The sequence below is a fragment of the Propithecus coquereli genome, unplaced genomic scaffold (assembly GCF_000956105.1).
Source record: "Propithecus coquereli isolate 6110/MARCELLA unplaced genomic scaffold, Pcoq_1.0 Scaffold9, whole genome shotgun sequence".
Taxonomy (NCBI): domain Eukaryota; kingdom Metazoa; phylum Chordata; class Mammalia; order Primates; family Indriidae; genus Propithecus; species Propithecus coquereli.
In genome coordinates, this window is record NW_012155284.1 from 7143039 (window position 1) to 7168844 (window position 25806).

At 37.8% G+C, this 25806-nt stretch overlaps 1 protein-coding gene across 2 annotated transcripts in view; it reads right to left on the bottom strand.

Moving 5' to 3' along the window:
• Window positions 1–499: 499 nt before the first annotated feature.
• The window catches only part of HMGCR (3-hydroxy-3-methylglutaryl-CoA reductase), a 37286-nt gene continuing 11979 nt past the window's right edge, over window positions 500–25806 (bottom strand). Inside the window, exons 1-20 of one of the 2 annotated variants that reach the window (XM_012664581.1) lie at window positions 20830–20962; window positions 14634–14821; window positions 14049–14160; window positions 13668–13755; window positions 12196–12280; window positions 11195–11300; window positions 8827–8933; window positions 8599–8715; window positions 8011–8171; window positions 7642–7889; window positions 7349–7527; window positions 5975–6169; window positions 5494–5652; window positions 5188–5345; window positions 4457–4562; window positions 2097–2267; window positions 1634–1774; window positions 1391–1549; window positions 788–942; window positions 500–637 (exon numbers count right to left, since the gene is read on the bottom strand). In XM_012664581.1, the coding sequence (XP_012520035.1) occupies window positions 583–637; window positions 788–942; window positions 1391–1549; window positions 1634–1774; window positions 2097–2267; window positions 4457–4562; window positions 5188–5345; window positions 5494–5652; window positions 5975–6169; window positions 7349–7527; window positions 7642–7889; window positions 8011–8171; window positions 8599–8715; window positions 8827–8933; window positions 11195–11300; window positions 12196–12280; window positions 13668–13755; window positions 14049–14160; window positions 14634–14798 (2667 nt within the window). In that variant the 5' untranslated portion in view covers window positions 14799–14821; window positions 20830–20962 and the 3' untranslated portion in view covers window positions 500–582. Of the gene's footprint in view, window positions 638–787; window positions 943–1390; window positions 1550–1633; window positions 1775–2096; window positions 2268–4456; window positions 4563–5187; window positions 5346–5493; window positions 5653–5974; window positions 6170–7348; window positions 7528–7641; window positions 7890–8010; window positions 8172–8598; window positions 8716–8826; window positions 8934–11194; window positions 11301–12195; window positions 12281–13667; window positions 13756–14048; window positions 14161–14633; window positions 14822–20829; window positions 20963–25806 lie in introns of those variants that run through there. The other variant, XM_012664580.1, reaches the window with a different exon arrangement.

The following is a 25806-nucleotide window of genomic DNA, read 5'->3' on the forward strand; positions in this document are numbered from 1 at the left end:
GTTTGGGAATAATTCCTCCCTTGAAGAAAGCAGGTCCCCTTCTGAAGAATAATGTTTGTTTACCCCCCAAAATCAAAATAGACCAGCACCAAATGAAGTATTAATTTACAAAAAATAGGCCTAGCTCTTATTTCTTAAAGTTCTACAACCCAGACTTAATAAATTAACTATAAAATCAGGAGTTTTGTCAGCTACAGTGTAATTTAAAATCTACGTTCAAATGGCAGGGGATGGGGGAGGAGTACAATCTCACACTGATCACCATGAATTCATGAATTTCATCGAAATACTTTTTCCACCTTATCTGTGCTTATATGTGTTCAGAAGTGAGCTGTAGATTACCATCCATGTTGAACTCTTTCCAAAGAGCATCACACATAAGGTACTAAACCATTTTCAGACCTGAGGAATCTACATGGAAAAACCTCAAACCTCTCTGAAAGAGCCAAAACCAAGCAGTCATCACACTGATCGTATCTATTCATCCTCAACAAGACACTGCATTGAGCTTTTTTAATTCATGGAATTTGTTAGTCCTTTAGAACCCAATGCCCATGTTTCAGTTCAGAACTGTCAGGCTGTTCAAACCGTCTTCTTGGTGCAAGTTCCTTGGAGGTCCTGTAAATTTATCTTTGACCTATGGCAGAAAAAGACAAAATAGCAATACACAAAATATCAGGAATATAGAATTTTCATCTGAAACGACTGTATCTGAGTAATAAGTTTTTATATTGCATGTTTTTTTCAAGTGTAGGGAAAATATGTTAAATATATCTTTAAGTCTTACCTGTTGTGAATCATGTGACTTTTGACTAGATGTCCTGCTGCCAATGCTGCCATCAGTGACAATTCTCCAGCCATTACTGTACCACACACAATTCGGGCAAGCTGCCGGGCATTTTCCCCGGGATTGTCTTTGCATGCTCCTTGAACACCCAGCATCTGTAGCCAGAGAGAGACACAGCAAGATTCACCCTTAAGGTCACAAGCAATAATTTATTACTGAATCAGCTAAAACCAGGGCAACTACAATGGCATCAGACTAGTACTAGACTCCACTGGAAGTACTAAAATTTCCAAGATTTGACATCCAGGACCGACAAGGCATACATCATAGCTAACATAACAACCACAGACCGACTGGCAGTGTCTTTACTGAGAGTAGATGAACCTTCATTTGCTCTCTTAATCTACTTTCTTAATGTATTAAGCATAATGCTGAACATGCTTATCTGGACACACTACACTAGGTTAGTGGAAAACAAAAGAGCAAAAAGATCAGCTAAAATACAGAGGTGAATGACATGTGGTGTCAGGTAGAGAGAGAGGGAATCCCACGGAGTCAGAACCAGGCTCAAGGTCACCGGACTCCATGCTGGATGTGTCATACCTGCAAACAGGCTTGCTGAGGTAGCAGGTTGGTCCCACCGCCCACAGTTCCTATTTCTATAGATGGCATGGTGCAACTGATATACAAATCTTCATTTGTGGGACCACTTGCTTCCATTAAAGTAATACAGTTTGAACTACCAACATTCTGTGCTGCATCCTAAAAAAAAAAGAAAAGAAAAAATATATACTATACTTCCTTCACTTAAAACAACATAAGAGAAGTGGAGGCTGGAGCGCTCACCTGTCCACAGGCAATGTAGATGGCAGTGACAATGTTTGCCGCATGGGCGTTGTAGCCTCCGATGCTCCCGGCCATGGCAGAGCCCACCAGATTCTTATTAATGTTTACCTCAATCATAGCTTCTGTAGTAGTCTTTAATACCTGGAATACAGGGTTGTGTATATTTTACCTCTTCCCCCAGAAGATTCAGGGGACTGTTACTCAGATCTATCATTCTGTAACTCCAGAAAACAAGGGAGTTTAGATGTCCCATTTAATCCCTGTCCTCAATAAAAAGAATATCAGTGAAGTCTGTTCTTGTGAATGCCACACAGACAGACGGGCAAGGTACAATAACAGTCATCTTTATTGAAAAACACAACCCCTCATAACTGACTTTATTTAAAATGTTAATACTGCTTTCCCCAATTTTTTAATTCAATTAGAATTACAAAATAAAAAAGATAAAATACTTATCACTCACTTCTCTGACAACCTTGGCTGGAATGACAGCTTCACAAACAACAGACTTTCCTCTTCCTTCGATCCAATTTATAGCAGCAGGTTTTTTGTCAGTACAATAGTTACCACTAACGGCTAGAATCTGCATCTCGGGGAAATACTCATGAAGTTTTGAAAGCGCTTTCTCTGTACCCTATTAAAACAACCGCAAAAAAAAACCACACACACACACATTAAAATACATGAAGTATTCATCCTTATAGATCACAGGGGTTTATCTGTATCTACAATATATTTCTGAGTACAATAACTATCTTGAAAGAAACTGAGCCCCAAAGTAACAGCTGTTTTATTAACTATCACAATGACTAATTTCTTAGTTGGGTATATATTCCTAATATGCTTCTTTCTAGGTATGAAAGCCAAGTTCTTTGTGGTCATTATTGAACAGGAGGTAGACAAAACTATAAAAATAAGGATCAAAAAGAGAGAATGTTAAAAATACTCAATAAGAATATAAGAAATACCATATGCATATGTCACTGGGGAGTGAATAACTCAACCCACAATCAACATGTAATAAATTCCCTGCTCTAGTTATTAAATTGTTACCTAAAAGCCCAAGTTACAAAGTCCATAAAGAGAAGTAGGTCATTAAAGTCAATCTTGTTAGTTTACCTAAAAGCCCAAGTTACAAAGTCCATAAAGAGAAGTAGGTCATTAAAGTCAATCTTGTTGGTGGAAAGTCATTGGCTTTACATTACATAAAATATAAATAAGCCTTCCCATGACTTCCAATTAAATGAAATTAATTCAATTAACAACTCACACCTCAATAACCCAAAACATATTTATTGTCAATTAAAAAGTTGTTTTAATCGTGGTAAAATACACATAACAAAATTTACCACCTTAACCATTCTTATGTGTACGGTGGCAAGTACATTCACATTGCTATGCAATTAATCTCCAGAACTCTTTTCATCTAACGAAACTAAAACTCTATACTCATTAAATTAATGACTCCCCATTCCCCACTCCCCTCAACCCCTGATATCCACCATTCTCCTTTCTGTCTTTACGAATTTGACTACTCTAAGTACCTCATGCAAGTAGAATCATATAGTTTTTGTCATTTTGTGACTGGTTTATTTCACTTAGCATAATGTCCTCAAGGTTCATCCATGTTATACCATTTGTTCGAATTTCCTTCCTTTTTCAAGCTGACTGACATTCTATTATATCTATATACATCTTATTTGTTGTCCACTCACCCGTCGATGGGCACTTAAGGTTACTTCCACCTCTTGGCAACTATGAAAAATGCTGCTAAGAATGTGAGTGTACTAATAATCTCTTTGAGACCCTGCTTTCAATTCTTTTGGGTTTATACCCAGAAGTGAAACTGCTGGATCATACGGTAACTCTATTTTTTAAGTTGTTGAGGAACTACCTTACTGTTTATTGGCAATTTTTAATGCTTATAGAGCTGCTCCTTGAGTTATAATAGGTTTATTAAGCTATAACCTTGTCATAAGTCAAAAATATCATAAGTCAAAAATGCATTTATTTATTAATATTTATTTTGTTAGAGTCAGGGTCTCACTATGTTGCTTAGGCTGGCTAGAACTCCTAGGCCCAGGTGATCCTCCTACCTCAGCCTCCCGAGTAGCTGGGACTACAGGTGCACACAACCACATTGACAAAAATGCACTTAATACCCTAATAAGCCCCTCATAAAGTAAGAAGATCGTAAGTCGGGGACCATCTGTACATTACTCATTATCCTCTTTCTTCCTAAATTGTCCTTATAAACACACAAAATAAACCACAAAATAAACTTTGCAGGCTGACCAGTTGACTTTAACATTTTATATTTGTTTGTGGTAAACAGCAGAATAAAATGTAAACCATACATAAACTTCTTAGGAAATAATTAAATAAGTAGACTATACACATGAACTATATTTGTGTCTTCTTAGAGACACATCTTGAGGTTTCTGGAAGAGGTCAGCTTCAAAGTTAACTGGGCAAAGTTTTGAAGTGTTAACTCCAAGATTCTTCCTAGCCCTTCTAAGTAAACCCAGAATATGTATAATGCCAAACCTAAATTAAATATATCAAATATAAACAATACCAATCAACAAGTGCCTGATTTATATAACATGAGTTACATCAGTATTTACCTTTCAATAAAAGTATTTTTTAATCAATTAACTCTGAGTGTGTAACATATTAAAGGGTACACAGCTAAAAACTGATGGCTTTAACCAGCAAGTCTGCTCCCCATCCTGCCTCCCTGCCACCCAGTTCCTCTCTCCTGGGACAGCCATTCTTACAAGTCTGTGTCTACCCTTTCAGATACAGGCTATACCCACTCACCTTAGAAATCATGTTCATCCCCATCGCATCCCCTGACCTGGACTGGAAACGGATATAAAGGTTGCGTCCAGCTATACTCATATGAAGTTTCTGTAGACGTGCAAATCTGTAAACAAAAGATGCAAAGATTTTATTTTATTCTTTTTAAGCAGACTGAAGTTATCTTAAAATATAATTTCATGCATAAGAGAAAGCTCATGGAGATTACTCATTTTCTTTTTAAAATAACAATGTATTAGGGATATTATTTCAACTCTGTTCCATTCTTAGATTCTGCAAGAGGAAAGGGTTGTGGACAATTATTTCTCAATGAACTTAAAAAGTTCACATAAAAACAAACATAATAACTTGAATTCCATTTGTATTGATTATGATTCTTTGTAAATTTAACTTTCTGCATTCAAAGTAAATCTACTATGCTAACACTTCTATCCCAATTGGAAAATCTTCTTTTCTAAGCCAATTCTCCCCTAGGGCAAAGTAACAGTCTAATCAAATTTATTAGGTCACATTATTTTTTACTAACTTACCTCTATGGAGGTATTCATTTGAATCAATATTGATTTTTCCCCTCAACCAAGCATAAATATTACTCATTTTGAATGAATAGATTTAAAGTTGATATTTTGCTGCTATCTTAAGCAGACAATGTGTTAACAATTATATTTAGCAATCCCAGAAAATGGTACTGGTTCTGAAATAAACATAAACATACGTACAAAACCACTCACCTACTGGTGCTGTCAAATGCCTCCTTTATCACTATGAACCCTTCAGGGGTTTCGAGCCAGGCCTTCACTTCTGCAGAGTCACAAGCCCGTGGAAAACGCACTACTGGGCCACGAGTCATACCATCCGCAAGGACTCGGCTGCTGGCACCTCCACCAAGCTACGCAGAATATGTTACAGAAACAAATATTAACCCTGAAAACACTTCTGCTTGACCCAGATGGTATCCTTGATTATTCCCAAATCTCTTCTTGCTGCCTTGCCTAGGGTGTATTTTGAAACAGGCAGATAAATAAATGCCAACTTACACCAATCGCTCTGCAGCCTCTGTTAGTGCTGGCCACAAGACAACCTTCTGTTGTTGCCATTGGAACCTGAAATTCTTTGCCATCCAGGCACAGAGGTCCTGCCACTCCAACAGGGATGGGCATATATCCGATCACATTCTCACAACAAGATCCCATCACCTGAAATGTAAAGTCAGACACCAAGTGAAAATTTATATTGTAAACACAAGCAACTCATCTCAGCTCTTGTCATTAATAACTATCTACAAACTTAATCCTTTAGTATGTATATTTTTCAACGAAATTTTTGATTTGCTATTGAAAAGTATTTAAAAATACAAGGAAAACATTTGAATTTCTATTACCTACATCATAAGCAGAATACAAAATTACAGTAAAATGATTTAAAAGAGAAAACATTTTACATAAAAAATTAGCCAGGAAAAAAAAAAACGACTAAAAAGCTACAAAGCATAGCTATCTAATCAAGAAAATAACATACCAGGGAATAATTATAATCCCTATAAGGTAGGTACTGGAGAGAAGAAGGTTCTGAAAGCTTTTTGGAAAGTAACTGTCGGCGAATAGATACACCTCGTTCATGCGTTTCCATCAGGGTTTCCAATTTGTAAGCTGGGATATGCTTAGCATTGATTAACTGGATGATCTCAGCATCACTAAGAAATTTTGCACCTTTCTAAAGAAATGGAAACAAAACGAAAGGGAGATCAGAAAGGGAGATGGCAGAAGACTTGAAGGGCTGTACTTCATATTATTTATAAGAAATAAACCATTTAATACAAACAATACTAAATTAATGTAAATCTTTTTTATAAAATCACTATTTTTAATACAAATATACCCCTGCAAAATAAATAATTCATTTAATATAAAAAATGCCAAGTAAAAATAATACAAATACCATATCACTGTAGATTTTATAATACAAAGACAGACTTGCATTAATACACAGTAAAAAGGAAAATACATGTGATTCTGCAAGGTTCAAGTGTGTGTTAGATGTAACAGCTACTATTCAAACTCTAGTAAATTTTTATAAACTGTTAAATTTTTCAAACAAGTAATGCATTCACATGGTTAAAAAACTAAAGAATATAAAAAGGTAAAGTCTTTCTATAAAAAGTCTTCCTCCTACCCGTATCTACCATCTGCCCAGTTCTTTGCTACCTATACTCAAATAGGTAAACAGGTAATCACTGTATTACTTTATTGTGTATCCTTCCAGAGATTTTTTTATGCAGGAGTATACACATGCATATATATGTGTATATCAGCCTCCCAAGTAGCTGGGACTACAAGCACATACCACCACACCCAGCTAATTTTTCTATTTTTTGTAGAACCAGGGTCTCACTCTTGCTTAGGCTGGTCTTGAACTCCTGGCCTCAACTGATCCTCCTGCCTCAGCCTCCTAGAGTGCTAGGATTATAGGCGTGCCATCGCTCCTGGCCCCTTTTTTTCTATCTTTGAAGCTCATCTCTGTCAAATCCTTTTTAGGCCTCAATACATATAGGAGAATACAGTAGTTGCTCATCTCTGTGATAATCAGTAATAAACCAGAAGAGTTTTGACTCTGGAATCAGAAAATCCTGGACCCTGCTCTCAGCTTTACTATTTCCTAGATGTATGTATTACTTTGACAAGTGAAACTTCTTGGAGCCTCAGCTTTCTCATCTGAAAAATGGAGATAATTCTGTCAAGGTTGTGGAGAATAAATAAAGAAGATGGCATCTGTAAACCATGTAACACAATGCCTAGAACTGAGTATTACTCATCAGATACTAGTTTTTCTTTCCTTTAAAAAACTCCTTTTTAAAGAAAAATTCCAAGTTTGAGTTTATGTTATTGTCCTCACCTCTGGGTTCCCAAGTATCTGTATACATTCATCATTAGGCCGAGGCTCCTTAGGAAGTTCAATTTCAGGTTCCTGTGTTGCCAGTTCTGATGAAGTACTGAGGAAGGCGGAGTTACCAATCACAAATGTAGCTCTGTTTGAGGTGTCAGTTTCAGCCACTAAGGGTTTTATAACCTCAACTGTTCAAGAGATTAAAAGAAATCTTACAACACTGTACATCATTTTTAAAATGGACTCAACTTTTTAACAAATCAGCAATGGAAGAATTGAGAGTGAAAAGAATAAGAAATTACCTTTTTTTTCTTGGTTTACTCCTGTCTCTTCCTCCACTGAATGGAATTTCTGGTTTCTTCTGACCAGTACAGGTTCACGTCTACAACAATTGTCTGGGACTTTCTTTTGGGTCACTACAGGAGATGTGATAGGGTTTTTTAACGAGAGTGTAGATTCTGTCTCTGCTTGTTCAAAAAAAATGTACTTGACAGCCAGAAGGAGAGCTAAACTTAGGGTGATAACCTGTTCAATGTCCATGCTGATCATTCTAAATAAAAGAAAGCAAATTAAAATGTCATCATTAGGAAATATAAAAGACACAATCTAAAATTACAATAGCATGGAGTGCTATGATTAATATGCAACAAAGTAGATTTTGGTTAACTTACTTAGAGAGATAGAATTGCCAGAGGGAAACACTTGGTTCAATTCTCTTGGACACATTTTCATCCAGTCCTAAAGAAACCTTAGAATTTTCTGCTGTACTGTTTTGAGGAGAAGGATCAGCTATCCAGCGACTGTGAGCATGAACAAGAACCAAGCCTAGAGACTGAAAAAAAAATTTTCAGAATTATGTATCCTCTGCATATCAATGGAAGCTAAATTTCTCATCCCCAGCAACTGGACAACCAGAAACTATCTCCCATGGCCTCCCTGACCATGAAAAGAAAGCCCCAAGCTTGCTATGTGACTAATTACGTGACCCCACTGAACTACTGAAAATATCCCGAAGAATAGGTTTTCAAAGAGAGATAAAGTAGAGGAACTTGAAAAATCTGTTTAGTGAAGAGAGACTAATAAAGACCGGAAGCCTTGAAGAAATGAAGAATCAGTTAAGAACAAAAGGAAGAAGAGGGTGGAATATCACTGACAGAACCAAAAATTATAGAGAGAAAATAGGAAGGGCAAAAAAAATTTTCAAAAAGAATGAGACTGGAACGGAGGATACTGAATGCAAAAGAAAACTATGTCATTACCATAATCATCTTGACCCTCTGAGTTACAGGATTTGGTTTATTTTCTTCTTCTTCTAAAACTCGGGCAAAATGGCTGAGCTGCCAAATTGGACGACCTTCGCGGCTTTCCCGAGAAAGCTAGAGAGTAAGTCGATGTTACATTAGAAGATATTGATTACGTTTAAGTGAACTGATGTAAAAAAGAAACATTACTCTTCTGCTAATGCCATATGTAAGAATTGCTCTTACCTCTAATACCAAGGACACACAAGCTGGGAAGAAAGTCATGAACACGAAGTAGTTGGCAAGAACTGACATGCAGCCGAAGCAGCACATAATTTCAAGCTGACGCACCCCTGGTTAACGAAAAATTAAATATATAACTAGTAAAGTATGTGTATTTGGATGTTGCATATCTCATAAGGACTGTTCCTATAGGTAGACAAGTACATGAAAATACTAGTACATTATTAACCTCTTTACCATGTATTGGAAATACAATTAGCAACTCAGAGGTGATGCCAAGCCTTAAAGAATGGCAGGAATAGCTACAAAACGCTAAGTCCTCAAGGGCAGAGAGCTTGTCTTCTCCCATATCCTCAATATTACAATGCCGGGTAGAGTGGTAGTATTTAACATACAACTGATAAACAAATGTGTTCCCAGTCCCCCTTTATCAAATGGTAGAACCTTGATTTGAGATAAGGAGATATAGGACAGGCTACTGTAATGGAGAAAAACCCTCCAGTTATATTAATATTATTGATCCAATCCCACTTGTTACCACAAAAGCAATTCACCTGGGAACCAAGGACTTTTTATAAAAGTAGAATATACTGGCAGTCATGCCATTCCTGATATAGGATAATAAATATTTTTTTGTGTACCACCAAACTCCAATTTCAATACAACCTCTATGGTACCTATTGAAGCTCTTACGATTTTGGTTATTTCATTGATCTGTTTGAAAAATGATATAATACAAAATGACAGACAACTCAAGATTAAAAATTAACAAACATTCCACTATAAAATGTTTAAAGTATCATTTGATAATCTCAAATAGAAGGTAAGAGAATTATAGAGTCTGGAAAAGACCTCAAATTATTAAATCCTATTCCCTTACTTTATAAAATATAAATTAAAAATTATTCCCTTTCCTATAAAAACTAACTAGAATAACTAATATCAAAAACTCAGAGTTATATTTTATTTTCTAAATTTTTAGAGATCATTTGACTGAATAATAGAATAAAAGCATGCACTGGATTTTTTTTAATTCCACACCAATTACTGTCAAATGTGGAAATTCAAGAGACTATAAAATTATAATAACAAAAGCATTATGAAACAATCTACATTTTAAATAGTAGCTAAGTATAATCTTTTCAAACTTGATACCATTGAAACCATACTTTATCAATGCTCTCGCAACTTGACTACTATTTCTCTCTGTAGAACGGTAACTCATTTTGTTGCCATAGGCTTTCCTGACGTCCTTCCTTACTCTGTCCCAAAATAAGTCTCTCTGTACAGAGACAGCACCAATTCATATACTTCCAAGAAGCGAAGAATTTTTTTCTTTGTACTGGCTTTCTGAAAGGGTTACTTCCTAGTTACTATGTGTTAAATCTGTCTTTTTCTACCCTAAGCCAAATCCCTAATTATACCATTTCTGTATAGCTGTAAATGTCTTTCCTCATTGGCTTTTCCAACTACAAATCTAATCACTTCCTTTGCCCCCTTTTCTGACCAAATCATGACAAAACTCATCACCCTACTGCTTCCTACATCAGCTTCATGGCCCAACTACTTCTTTTTGATTAATCTTCTTTATCTTCTCATACACTCTTTTTCTTGAATAAAATCACATAAGTATGTCTTCACCTGATCAACATTTTTCCTGAATGTAGTGGTGGTTACAAGACTATGTCACTGTCAAAACTCACAAAATTGAAAAGATAGAAATATAGTCTGGTACAGGCCAGGCATGGTGGCTCATGTCTATAATCCCAGAACTTTTGGGAGGCCAAGGCGGGAGGACTGCTTGAGGTCAGGAGTTCGAGACCAGACTGAGAAACATAGCAAGACCCTGTCTCTACAAAAAATACAAAAATTAGCCAGGCACAGTAGCACGTGCCTATATAGTCCCAGCTACTCGGGAGGCTGAGGCAGGAGGATCATTTGAGCCCATGAGTTTGAGGTTGCAGTGAGTTATGATGATATCACTGCACTCTAGCCTAGGCAACAGAGTGAGACTTTGTCTCAAAATAAATAAATAAAACACAAGGAACCAAGTCACCAATTTGGTCTAGGCAACAGCAGGAGCTGGAAGTTGCTTTCCAGACTAGCCTTGGAATACAATCTTGGTTAAAAACCAAACAAACAAGTAAAGTGGAAAACAGAAAGAGAAAATGACAGCAGTAAAAAATAAATCAGTAACTTTCTACTAAATTTTCACCAAAGCAAACAGATACAAGGTCAGAAATACTCACACACTAATACGATTTTAAAATTTTAAGTCAAAATTTAAGAATAAGTAATGCAAAATCCAAGATGTTCTTTTTCCTTTTCAGAGACACACTTATTTTAAAATATATTAAAATTGTTTACAAACCTGACATGGTACCAACTCCAATCACAAGACATTCAACAAGAGCATCAAGGGTGAACGTGGGACCTAAAATTGCCATTCCACGGGCAATATTTTCCCTTACTTCATCCTAAAACACAGACCAAATATATCAATGAGGGTAAGGTACAAAATAACTTTTAAAAATGTTAGTGCATCCTAGGGCTTATACTAAAATCTAATTTAGTATTCAAAGAATAAACTGTTCAATATGACAAGACAGGTGTTCAAGACACAAAGCAAAGTACCAAAAGACTTAAATAATACAGAAGACTTAAAAAAGAACATATATAGTGCTCTGCTTCCTTTTCCACTGGAAGAGCTATTTTTCAGGAATATTCCTTTGAAGTGGTGCACTAATCCTGTCATTTAAATCCCACATAATTAAATCCTACAACATTTTATATTTTGCCTACCATTGATAGAAGCTTAGTGGAAATTTTGTATGAGATCATATTAGCATTATAAAACCTAACTCATTTCCTTATCAACATGCTCAAATGATCATAAAGATTCATCAAATACATAATCAGGGCAGAACTACATGCTAATTTATACACAAAATGACAAATGAACATTAAGATGAAACTTAAGATGGGAAATGCTAGTGTTAATTCAAGGGGTTTGAAAATATGTCTACCCTGGGGCTCTCTACTATTAGATCCTGTCCTCTCTGATGTGTTTCAACAAGTAGATCCTCTTATTTATCCAAGTCATATTACCATAATTTCTGAAAACCTTCAAAAAAGAAAATGGGGACAATTCCAAATTCCAGTAGCCATGGTATTATAATTGAGTTGTTAGATATACGGACTATTCCTGGGACACTTATGAAGACCAGTCTTTGGATTTGAGAATTAAAACAAAAATTCTGTGCAATTCCTGAATCTTGGACTATGAAGAAACTCTATTAATCCTTCCTATTAATGTGAACAAACTGAAAAAAGGAATGCTATTCACATTCCTGTCTTATAAATAATACTTACCTGTGAGTTAGAACTGAGGGCAAACTTTGCTAATGCACTTGCTCTGGAAAGGTCAATCAAAAGTAGGAAAAAGGGCAAAGCTTCACTGGAAAAAAAAACAAGAAGATCAAGCATGTGTAACAGGAAAAAATATGACTTAAAAAATCCTTGTTGGGGAGAGGGGAGGGGGCAGGAGGGGGAGGGGACGGGTATATGCATACACAAAGAGTGCAATGTGCACCACCCCAAGAATGGACATATTTGAAACTTGGACTTAGGGGGGGAGGGGGGGCAAGGGCAACATATGTAACCTAAACATCTGTACCCCCATAATATGCTGAAATAAAAAAAAAAAAAATCCTTGTTAAAGCCGGGCGCAGTGGCTCACGCCTGTAATCCTAGCACTCTGGGAGGCTGAGGCGGGCGGATTATTTGAGCTCAGGAGTTCGAGACCAGCTTGAGCAAGAGCGAGACCCCACCTCTACTAAAAATAGAAAGAAATTAATTGGACAACTAAAAATATATAGAAAAAATTAGCCGGGCATTGTGGCGCATGCCTGTAGTCCCAGCTACTCGGGAGGCTGAGGCAGGAGGACTTGAGCCCAGGAGTTTGAGGTTGCTGTGAGCTAGGATGACGCCACTAGGATGACGCCCGGGCAAAAGAGTGAGACTCTGTCTCAATAAATAAACAAATAAATAAAAAATCCTTGTTAAAATAAAACTTATTCCCCCATACACTGTATGATCCTGTATTATGTGTACCTTTCTATAGACCAAAAGGTATACTCCATACTTCTTTGACATCCTCAAAGCTAAACATAACAGTTGCTCAAAATATTTGTTAAAAATATTTTTAATGTTAAAATGTAAATGTATGTACACTCAAACAACTTTTGATAATTTTATAGAAAATATCATCCTTAGTAAAAAAATGTCTCCTCGAATTAGGAGAAAAAAGTAGAATATATTTTAAAATGTTTTCATTAATCACTACTTGTGGAAAGATAAACAAAACAAACTTTCAGGAGGGTAAATTGGCAGTAATGGCATAAAAGAGCTCTAAAAACGCAAAGCTCTAAGATATTGATCACAGTGTTGTTATCAATGGAGAAAATTAAATAACCTAACAATCCAACATTACAGGATTAATAAACTAAAAAATATTCAGACAGGAGAATATATAAAGCCATTATAAACCATTCAGTTTAACATTAGGAACATGGACAGATGCTGATAAACCATTATTAGGCATAAAGAAATTATAAAAAAGTATATATAGTATGATCTCAGAAATTTTCTTTAAGTATAAAAAAAGTGGGAAGACGATATATACCAAAATGTTATTAAAATTAGGTAATAGTTAAGATTATATGGAAAATTTCCCCTTATTTTCTAAACTTTTGAAAATTTGTATGTTACCTTTATAGCATATGGAAGAAAAGTTCTTAAAAATAAATCTGGAAGGAAAGCATATTTAGGTTTTAAATACTTACTTCAAGCCTGTCAATTCTTTGTCTAAGAAGTGAATGACAACTGTACTGAATACAAAGCTTGAGAAAATTGTGAAGAGGCCAGCAATCCCTAAAATGACAAAATTCAATACTGAAATAGTTATCCTTTATTACACAAATAATAACACTTAGTCTCATATAATATTCTGAGATAAACAATATAATTTTTTTCTCCAGATTTTTAAGTCTCAAATTTTGGAATGTCTAATTGCAAATAATAAGAAAGGAAACTATTAAATGCATGCAGCACACTTTCAGCAATACACATATTTGCAAACAGATGATTTGAACAAATAGGTTTATTTCCACAGCAAATCGAAAATCTGATGGCACAGAAAGAAGTTAACGATATAAAAGTATTACCCAAGATATATTTTGATCCAAGTTGACGTAAATTCTGGAACTGGAAGTAAATATACAGGATTGCTATGCATCGTGTTATTGTCAGAATTATAATGTCACTGCTCAAAACATCCTAAAGGGAGATAAAAAAGAAAATTCCAATATCTTTGAATTTTAACATAAGCAAACAAAAACAGAATTTTTATTTTGTATGTCATGAGCTTATACATCATGAGAATATAAATGTGCGTACAATATAAATATCAAACATACAAAATCAAAAATGAAATCCAATTTTTAAACAAGCCACTGTAAGCCAAAACATCATCACAATCATTTTTGACTGTTAGTCACTTAATAAAAGACATATTTCTCAATTACACTCATTTGTGTAGAAAAGGCAAAAGAAAAGCATTTCCAATACATTTCCATATCACATAAGTAAAGCGAAACTTGAGGCAAGTTCATGAATAAAGATTTTACTCATAACTTTTTAAAATTATATGGTCTCTAAAAGGACCATATAAGGTATCTTTAGGGAACATATAATATACCTTATATAAAAATGTAATGTATTTTGGTCAATATCACATTAATTTCACTAACCTCTTCAAACTTTGGACACTCATAATTCCAACCACAGATCTTATCGTTACCAGTAAACATGTTCATGGACATCATACAGATGGTCAGTGTCACTGTCCCCACTATGACTTCCCAGGGATGGGAGGCCACAAAGAGGCCATGCATTCGGAAAAGTCTTGACAACATTGTAGTTACAGAATTCTTGGGTCCTGGAAAGAATATCAAGGGTGAAAACTCAGTATGTGACTCATTGTATTTTTAGGAAAAGATTTTACGGAAAAAGGTGCTGTAAACCCTGCTTTATATGTACAGTTTCCTGTACATATGACTGATAGTGTTCCTTAAAAATTCTGGGAAATAATTATAAAATTAAATTAAGAGAACTCTGTTACTACTTCTTTATTCAAACACTTAAATCCTTATTATTTACTGGCAATCAATGTAAAAGCAGACATTTCTTTAAAATTGCATGAATTCAAACACTTAAGATATAAATCAAATAAATATCTCAGTCCTTGCTATTATCTAAGCCAAGTAGGAGAGCAATAAAGCAGAAAACAAAGGTGAGAAACAGCTATTCACATTTTCTAATTACGCAGATATAAAACGAATAGGTGACCTCCTCATCACCCACATTCTGATTACACAAAAGGTGAATAGCAAAGAATCTACTTTTTTTTTTTTTTTGAGACAGAGTCTTACTCTGTCACCCTAGCTAGAGTACAGTGTCGTGATCACAGCTCACTGCAACCTCAAACTCCTGGGCTCAAGCAATCCTCCTGCCTCAGCCTCCTGAGTAGCTGAGACTACAGGCACACCCCACCACACCCAGCTGATTTTTTTCTGTTTTTGGTAAAGATAGGGTCTCACTCTTACTCAGGCTGGTCTCGAACTCCTCACCACAAGCAATCCTCCTTCCTTGGCCTCCCAGAGTGCTAGGATTACAGACATGAGCCATCATGCCAGGCCAGAATGTACTTACTGAGTATTCTCCTATAAATCATGTTAGTTTATAAGCCCCTTTAGGGCAGGGACTTGCTATATTTTTTCATTCTGTTAAACATATGGCATAATGTCACTAGCAAAATGATGTTTAATAAACCTTCCTCATGCTGCTGCCATCAGAGAAAAGTTGTTTCTGATAGATGTTTCTACATTAACGAAAAGGGGTAAGAATTTTGCTGTGGTGGCTGCTTTTCTTCTAGCACAATCATCAACAATAGAGATAGGAGACTAAGGGAAAAGCATTACCTGTAAAAAGCTCCCAAACTTTTACAGCCAATCAAAAGCTAGAATAGTAGTAGAAAAAAAGGACGGCTGACTTAAGTATATGTCTATAGTATTCAAAGATTTCCTAACAATATATAGAAGATTTTGATTTCGTGACTACCATGACTAAATTTCCTATTTGCTAGTTAAATAATAATAATTTTGATATTCTATTTTTGAAAAAAATCATATATAACCTCTGGCCGCCTCTATAAGGGAACTTGTAAGCCTTACTTTTTACACTAAAATTAATGCCTATGATAAAGCATATTAATAACCCATAAAAATCAATTAAGATGTAAAGAGTAAGCCTACTAGATTGCCACTCTAGTGAGAATTCAAATGAATTCCACATTTAGTAATAACTAAGAAAAGTGACTGATCTATTGAAGACAGAAAATAAAAAGGCAACCAATTAAGTAAAACAAAAGACTAAACTATCTAAAAAGTTAAAGAAAAAATGAATAGTTTTTAGGAACCAATGCAACTACCAAATATCATCTCTCACTGCATCACTCCACATTCTCTACATTTCAACCACACCGGGCCACTAGCTTCACAAGTGGTTGTCAGTTTTCAAACTGTAGGTCACAACCATTCACTGGATCAATCAGGTCATGAAATCAATTTTGTGGGTAAGAACAAACTTTTTTAAATAAAATAAAATAGAAAATAATATAAAAAGTAGCTGTTGAGTAAGATGTAGTATGGGTAGGTTTTATTTCTTGAAACTTCATGCTACGTGAAACTATACATATATAAGTGTGCATTCTGGCTTCCAACATAACATGTTATTTCTTACTGCAGGTCACAATTTTAAAAAGGCTGGCAGTCGCTAAGGGATATAAATGTGGCATGCATCTGCCTGTGTTTATTCATGCTTTTCCAATCATCCATCCTGAGTATTATTCATCATTTTACCCTCTAGCACCTTGGATTCATGAATAGCATTGCTCGACAAAAAACAGTTTACTTAAAAACAAATTCTTAAACTATAGCAGCATACATTTTATTGACACATTTTGAAACAGACCTAGAGATGACTTTTCTTTTCAAGGCACCTAGGTATGGATATAACCCATGTGCCCTCTAGGTTAAGGCCAAATACAGAGCATTCAGAGAACATGTTAACAGGGGATGGGGAGGAGAAACATTTGATATACACCTTGAGTATCCCTTATCTGCAATGCTTGGAACCAGAAGTGTTTCAGATTTGGGACTTTTTTTTTCTTTTAAAATATTTGCATTATATTTACTGGTTCGGTATCCTAATCCAAGAATCCAAAATGCAAAATGCTCCAATGAGCATTTCCTTTGAGCATCATATCAGTGCTCAAAGTTTCAGATTTTGGAGCATTTTGGATTGAGGATTCAACCTGCACTATCCTAGAAAATGAACAAAATACTTTCTATTAAATTAGCAGGGACTTGGACTTAAAGTATTGGAAAGCTTTAATCATAACTTAGATTTGAAACCTACTCAATTATAACCAAAAGCCTCATCAAGAGGCTAGATTGTCATGATGGTATTCTATCCCATAACTTATTTCTTACATTTAAAACAAAATTCTACCAACTGGTCTAAAAGACCAACTAGCATCAACATTCCTGAAAGTAAATTAACTACATGTTTCAAAACTTGGTCAAAATTATTTCTAACCCCTACTCCCACCCAAAACCCTTCAACTTAGATTATTCCCCATCATGTCAATAATATTCAACACTATTAAAAAGTTAATTCGTTCCTTCTCTCTCTACTTTTATAAAGAAATAGAAACTAAGAATTACAAAAACTGTAAAGAAAAAAGGAAAAAAAATTAATTCAGTAGAATTAAAAACTGAGCTGCAACCAGGAAGGAGCCCCAATTTGTTCACTAATTGGTTTAGCATGATTAATCCATAATTATACATTAGACACATTTTTCTCTCAAAAGATTTCACGGTGGTGGTATCAATTACGAGACATTTTTTTCCTAGGTGTAAAGTCATCTTTGCAACATTCAGGAAAAAAATTACACATGATCCCATCAGCCACCCCCAAACATACAACCACACCTATTTGGAAATACAGGCCCTGCGAGGTGGCTCACGCCTATAATCCTAGCACTCTGGGAGGCCAAGGCGGGAGGATAGCTTGGGCTCAGGAGTGGACCAACCTGAGCAAGAGTGAGACCCGGTCTCTATTAAAAATAGAAAAATTAGCCAGGTGTTATGGCTCAGGCCTGCATTCCCATCTATTTGGGAGGCTGAGGCAGGAGGATGCTTGAGCCCAGTAGTTGGAGGTTGCAGTGAGCTATGATGACGCCACTGCACTGTACAAAGGGGCCACTGCACTCTACAAAGGGCAACAGAGCAGAGACTCTGTCTCAACCAAAAAAAAAAAAAAGGAAACAGAAATACAAACCAAGCAATCTTACGAGGGTGTGTCAAAAACAACCATAATTATAAACAATCTCATTTCTCATGAGCACCCTTCCCACTGCCCCGTGATTATGCAAAGCATTTACATGCCATAGAATCCATTCTTCCACCTTCATCAGCAGTTGCAAGTGGCACTAGCAGGCTATAGGAAAGCTCCCCCAAATTCAATTGACAGTATTTATGCCATGCTGCAATAAAAATAAATTTTACTTAAAGAAAACAAGGTAAATAGGCAATGTATGCCTTGCTTATTCAGACTCAGTTTGCCGCAAACATTTCACAGATTCTTTAAAAGAATGGATAATTTAAATGCACTAGAATTCTTAAACTCTAATCCAATCTGCTACTGAAACAACCCACCACGGCAAAGAAAAGGATGCTTTGGCACCCTACTGTGATTATTTCCTCCCACTTAGCACTCTTCCTATGTTACACATTCTAGTATTTGATCATATACTATCTTACACTGCTCTCAAATTAATTAATGTGTACATTTTCTTCGAAGGCAAGAACCATGTCTTTTTTTTTTTTTTTTTTTTTTTGAGACAGAGTCTCACTCTGTTGCCCTGGCTAGAGTGCCGTGGCGTCAGCCTAGCTCACAGCAACCTCACACTCCTGGGCTCAAGCGATCCTTCTGTCTCAGCCTCCCGAGTAGCTGGGACTATAGACATGCGCCACCATGCCCAGCTAGTTTTTTTTTCTATATATTTTTAGTTGTCCGATTAATTTCTTTCTATTTGTAGTAGAGACGGGGTCTCGCTCTTGCTCAGGCTGGTTTCGAACTCCTGAGCTCAAACAATCCGCCCGCCTCGGCCTCCCAGAGAGCTAGGATTACAGGCGTGAGCCACCGCGCCCGGCCAAGAACCATGTCTTAAACTGCAATCATCTTTAATCCCAACAGTATCTAGCATTCTGCTACTCAACCCAGTATTCTAGGGGGAAAAAAATCTTGCATGGGAATTAGGAATCCTGGATTCTATACTCAATTCTACTACATGCTACCTGTTTGTAAGTCTCATCTCCTCTCTTCATGCACTCATAAAGCTAGAGCTCTAAACGTCTCTGACAAAGACAAGTCTTAAGTGGAACCATATGAAACTGCTATTTTTGTAGGTAAAAAAAAGTCTGATTTTAAATATTGGCAATTTCATATAGGCCAACCTAAGTTGATACTGATTCCATAAAGTGGCCATCCATAGTCTAGAAACTAGACCATAAGAGAATAAAAAGAGTGTGTGCGTGCACACAAATGCACACATACTCACACACTTCATCTTGAAATGGTTATGCCACATACCAGTTTTCATGTTAATGCTGTAACCTATGCACAGTTTTTTTAACCTTCATGTTACTAATTCTCATTTGTCCTTATTGCCAAGTTTAACATAAGTTCTGGAAAGACACTACAAAAAAGCAGGCCTGCAAAATCCAGTTTACTCCCAAAGTACACTTAAGGCTTTTGCTAGATTATATCTAAATCATAAAATGCCTTTCATTGCATGGAGAGGAAAAGAAATTCATAAGTAAACAAACAAACAAAAATACATTCTCTACCTTGTGAGACACTGAAATCATGCACAATTAATTAGTATGGCCCAGAAACAAATGTGTCCTATGACTTTGCAGGACCAAAATCTAAGAAGGCATATCCTCAAATTCTGAAATATTTCAAATGACCACTACTTCCTCCTACTGCAGAAATTAATTGCTCTATATTTGAACTTCCAAGGAACGTTTTTCCTAACCCAAACTAAAGGACATCAGCACCAAGGTGACTACTCTCCTTACAAAAAAACAAAGAAAGAAAGATCTTTGAGTCCTTGTGCAAGCCGCTACATTGGGCTCCGCATCCTCTGAACGCGCTCTCATGGAATTAACTGGACACATCTGCACCGATCCACGGTTCTTTCATTGCTCTGAGTTAGTCAGCAGCATTTAGAGATCTTTCCCGTCACTTAAAAAAAAGATGCTGACGAACAGCAGCGCCTGGGTGTGGACGCCTGGACCTCACAGACGCTTCTCCCGGCTGCTCAGTGAGCTGCGGGCCCGGCCGCCCCCTAGCTCCGCAGCATTTCTCGAATCAAGGGGCCTCGGAGGGCACCCTGCCGGACACTCTTTTCGCCCCGATGATCGTGACTGCGCAGCCAGCACTGCCCACTTCGAACAGGGCCAGCCAACAAGGCTACGCCCCGCGGGTCCACCGATGATGAGCGCAGTCACCAAGATGACGGATCACCGCCCGCCCCTCAGGCCAGCCTGGTCCCCGGGATCCCCCGGCGGCGCCGTGCCGCCAATCGGCCTGCTGGGCCTCAAGGACGTTTTCTCCCAGTCCCGGTAGGACTGGGCCGCCACACCGGCAAAGCGCAACTGCAGCCCCCGCCAGGTCCGCAGGAGCTGCCGGCAGCCACTACCCAGGGCTGGGCAAAGCTCGAGAACTGCCCCCGGCACGGCCCAAATCCCACTCCCACCCACCGCCGGCCCACTCCCTGCTCCCCTGGACCCCGTCCGTAGCCACTGCCCGCCTCACCTCCGGATCTCACTGGAGGCCACCCAACCTGAACGCCGACTCTCTGCCTGTCTCCAGTCAACGGAGACACGGAGCGGAAGGAACCCTCGCCTTACGCACGCTCGGAGCTAAGAGAGCCTGCGACCAATAAGAGAGGATCGTCCGATCGTCCAGCCAATCATCTGGGAGCGGCTCGGCCTGACGGCGCTACGTCACGAACAGTCGCCTTAACAACCGCCCACGGCTCTCACCCAGGCAGAGAACCCGCACCGCACCATCTCTCCCCATGGTTTGCCCAGCCAATAGATAGTCGAGTTCCAGCACTAGGGCCTGCCGATTGGTCCAAGAGCCGTGGGGGCTCAAGCATGGAAGCAGTCTAGGCGAAGCCGATAGGGGACCTGGTGGGTGGAGTGTCCCACAGTCCCAGGACCTGACCTGCCGTCGCCCTGGATGTGAAAGTGCCGTCGGAGGCAGTGGCATAAAGCCAAATTAGAGTGTGAGGATAAATGCAGGGTCAGGCTGATGACAGAATGCTTAGTTACTAGTGGGGAGAGATGGAGGGAAGTGGAGGTGGCCCTGAAAAAAGAGGAATATAAAAAAGGGAAGATGGCAGCCAGGTGCAACTCAAGCCTCAAGCAAACCCATATCCGAATCCCAGACCAACACCTTCCTGTGACTTACTCATTAGTGTAAATGGCTCCAGTAACCTACATCTGTCTCTCTCTCTCTCCTCTGTGGGGCATTCATCGCTCTCTGTGGATTCTCTCTGAAACGTGCCTCTCCTACGTCTTCTCTGCATTTGCTCTGCCCTCTGCCTGGTGCAGCCCTTTATTATCTCTTACCTAAAATATTGCAATAGCTTCCCCTAACCGGTTTTCCCACTCAGGCACTTCCCCCTTTCAATCTGTCCTGTGCTACTGTCACTGTAATCTTCCTATTATGTCATAGGCCCACATTGGCAGGAGTTTCTCAGATTAAAGAATCTACCACCACCAGTATGGCCCCACCCCACGTTTCTTCCTCATCTCTCACCACTTCCCTGGTTTCAGCCAGGAGTAACTGGCCCTTCTTCAGTCACACTCAGCACCTTTTTACCTCCCTGCTTATGTTCTCTTTGTTTAACTAATTTTAATTGTTGAAATCCTTTAATTGTTGAAATTTTTTTTTTTTTAGCAATACAAAAGATAAATATTTATTCAGAACAAAACACTCAATTTTACATTCTAAGCCACAGGAAATAGCAAAAAAACATATAGCAAAGGAAAGACAAAAACTAAAAAAAGCAGTGTAGTGTCTTTTCTACTTTAACTTGGTAACTTAAGTTGACCCATGACCTCTCGCTTAGGCCTGTTTCCCAGGTACATTTCAGAGTTAACAGTTCACTCGTAATTCTGGGTTAAAACCATCCTTCTCCTGAGAGTCAGGAGGTTGTAGATGAGTTCGGCTAGCTGCTTCTCTAGGGTTCCTAGCTATTGAGGGTAAAGTGCAAATGTAAACCTTTGGTAGGTTTCTTTACTCAGGCGCACCCCCATGTCTTACTGGTGGCAATGAATGGGGAAGGGTAAGGCCTCCTAAGAATCTGGCAGACATTAATCCCCATGTGGCACCCCAGGGAGCAACAAATGCACTCTGGAGTTTGTTCCTTGGTCCCTTCCTATCTCCCGAGAACTGAGAAGCCCTTGCTAAACCTTCTCTTTCTGCCCCCTCCCCAGATGATCTCTCAGCATTCCCTTGGGCTCGTCATTCTGGAAAGATCAGACTTTCCCTCGAAATTATCCCTTGAGGACATTTCATATGCCACCTCCTTTCTTGATTCCCTAAAACACATGGTATCACTCCCTACTTTGAACACCTGTAAGAGTTCTGTAATATTCTGTGACTTGTCTTATCGTATTGGAAATTTCTTAAGGACAGAAATTGTATTTCACTCAATTTTTAAACTCCATATTTTGAAACACAGTACCTGGAAAATACTATACATTCAGCAGGAGTTTTGATAAACTATTATCTTGCTATATTCTCATAATCCTGATAAAATTGGCATTATTCTTATTTTACAAAAAAAAAAAGGTTTGTTAGGCAACTTGCTGTAGATCATGTAGAGAATTAGAAAAACTGGGATTTTCAAATCTAAAACTTACGCTGGTTCAACTTTAGCCCACTGCTCCAGTGTAAGACCTTTTTTCATATCTCTTTACCAAACAGTGTACTTTTGAAATGCCCATTATGTGCAATGCACCATGGCTGGCACTGGAAATGTAGCAACAAGCATGACAGACATGGTGCTTACCTTTATGAATCTTGCCCGGTGAAGAAAACTGAGGTGAACTAGCTAAAAATTGCAATGTTTTATCAGTCTTGTCAAAAAAGAAAGGAAGAAGAGTGAGTGAGTACCAAGAGACTAGAAACTCTGTCATATTTTTAATGCACCTAGAAGTCTAAAGGGCCAAATATCTCAGAATTAGAAATTACAGATTGTACACATGCTTACTAATACAATTAAAATAAGGATTATGAAGCTGTTACCACGAAAGGCTTTAGCCCAACATTTAGAAATTTCATTTCCAAATTCTGCTTAATTGAGAATTCCAGTGGGTATATGAGTTCAAAAGCAAGCAATAAAGAAACTCAAATCGTCTAATTTTATGTTCTTAGAACAACTTCTATATCAGTCCCAAAATGTATTTTTAAAGAATTTTTATTGCACTTAACTAATAATTTCTACTTAATGATAAATCACAAAATTTGGCGTGGATACAACATGGAAGGGGAGGATGGGAGGGTGAGATTAAGGAAATCTGTGTGCTTCTTCTCTTGTGTGTTTACTCTGTGAGTAAAGAGTTCATAAAAATATAATATTAAGAGCCCCTTTTAAAGTAATGAATGACCCACATTGCTGTCTTAATTCACGTCACTGTAGCATATGTAAATATGTTGGGCCTCCAACCTTTACTTTTCTTGCTTTTTTGTTGTTATGAGTCATGCTTAAAGATGGGGAATTATAACAACAACAATAATACTGAAATAAATATTTATATAGCTCTATGTGTCAGCCACTTTTCTAAGTGTTTTTTATATATTAACTTCTTTAATTAACAATCCTATGAATCTGCATTTTACAAATGGTAAAGCTACAGAAATAGGTAAGTAACTCACCTAAATTCATGTGGCTTGAAAGTAGCAGAGCTGGAATCTGAACTTTGAAATCTGGCTCCCAAGCACATGCCCTAAACTACTCCATTGTCATATCTTTTGCATTAGCATAGAGTACACTACTTTGTACTAGTGCATAGCATATGATTGTTACAGCTGCTGTAGCTCCGTTGCAAAAGGCTTTTCATAATATTAATGAAGAGTTGTACTGATTTATTTATTTTCCATCACAGTTCCCAGCTGTGTTCAAATTTATATTTTCCAGCCTTGGGCAGTTTTCTCTCTCTCTCTCTTTGTCTTTCACAATGTTTTTGTGTTTTGTTGTTTTAAATTTCAAGATAATTTTTTAAAAGTAGTACATTGCAAGTGATAATTGGTTACACATAGCTTTGGGCAGATACTGTGATTGATTATCGCTCTTGCCAAAGATCAAGAAATAGTCACTGAGGACAGACTCTATGATAGGCAAAGGGTTAAGCCCTCAAGGTACAGAGTTAAATAAAAAAACATACACGAACATATCCTTTCCAGATAACATGGTGAGTGTTCTGAGTGAGGTATGCACAGGGCTCAGTGAAAAAAGTTTGGGTTGTGTTTGGAACAAGGGGAGAAAGTGGTTTGAAGATATTCAAGGCACTAAGGTCAAGATTGTGAGCAAAGAATGGAGGTGGCATAGATATGGGAGAAGAAATTTTACTTGGGCAAGAATCTTAAAAGTACTATGGAAAACAAGAGATCTAAAAAGTGAAGAAATCATAAGCAGTTTGGCAGAAGATCTCGAGTCCCTACTGGTGACATTTTATATGGCCTAAAATTAGACTCAGGTGTTGCTCTTCAGTAGTAAAACTAAAAATTCTGCCGCTTTGTTCCTAAAACTTCCCAAACTGAAATCAATAGGTGAAGCCTCTCTTGGAATCAGGAATGAAGGTCTCTACAGGAGTAGGTGCACACAATTGTAGACTTCTGCTATCCGCTGAGCCTGCTTTCACTGTTTAACTATGTTTCTGTTTGTTTTCTTCCTCATAGTTCCCCAATGCTCTCTTTAAACTTGTCCCCAGCTTTGTAGAATCAGTTGGGAAGTAGGTTCAAACTGTATTGGAATAAATGTTTTTCTTTTAAAGGAGATTACTTTCTTCAGGAAAATGTTCACATAATGAAAAAACAGCATTATCTGTGATGGAATGTGAGCGTCCATCCCTGCGATTCTTAGGGATTTGGGGCCAAGGTGACTTGTTCACAGAGGAGGTAATGAAAGGCCAAGAAAGGATGGAATGGTGCTGTCTCCATGAACAAATTTCAATGACCCTTATATGTTTTTATAATCCTCTCCCTTAACTAACTACTTGATCTTTTCAGTTGTTTCTCAGAAATGATGAATTTCCTGCAAGACAAAAGAGTTGAGATGCTGCTGAAGGTCCCTGGACAGACTTCCTGATGCCAAGACTCACCAACCCCCTCAACCTGCCCCATGTATGGCACATGTCCCCTCCTTAAAAAGCCCATGATCTCCATTAGTGGGGCGATGGATTTGAGGCAGCTTCTCCCATTCTCCCTACATATCTCTTTTGCATTAAAATTCCTTTCTTCCTCGGCAATCCTTGTTGTCTCCGTCATTGGATCTTTGTTCCACGAGCAACTGGATCTAGGCTGAAACTCCCTTGCAGTTTTGGTAACAGAAGGAAGAACTAATTTTGACCCAAGTATGCGCACCACTTCTTTTCCATCAATAACAAACTTTGTCCTGGTCTCAGTGGGTGAAAATGGCATGAGCAGTTCACTGCAAAGGGTGTGTCCAACTCAGCTGTCAAGTCCAACCCCCTTCCTCCCGTTGAACTTTGTTCTAAC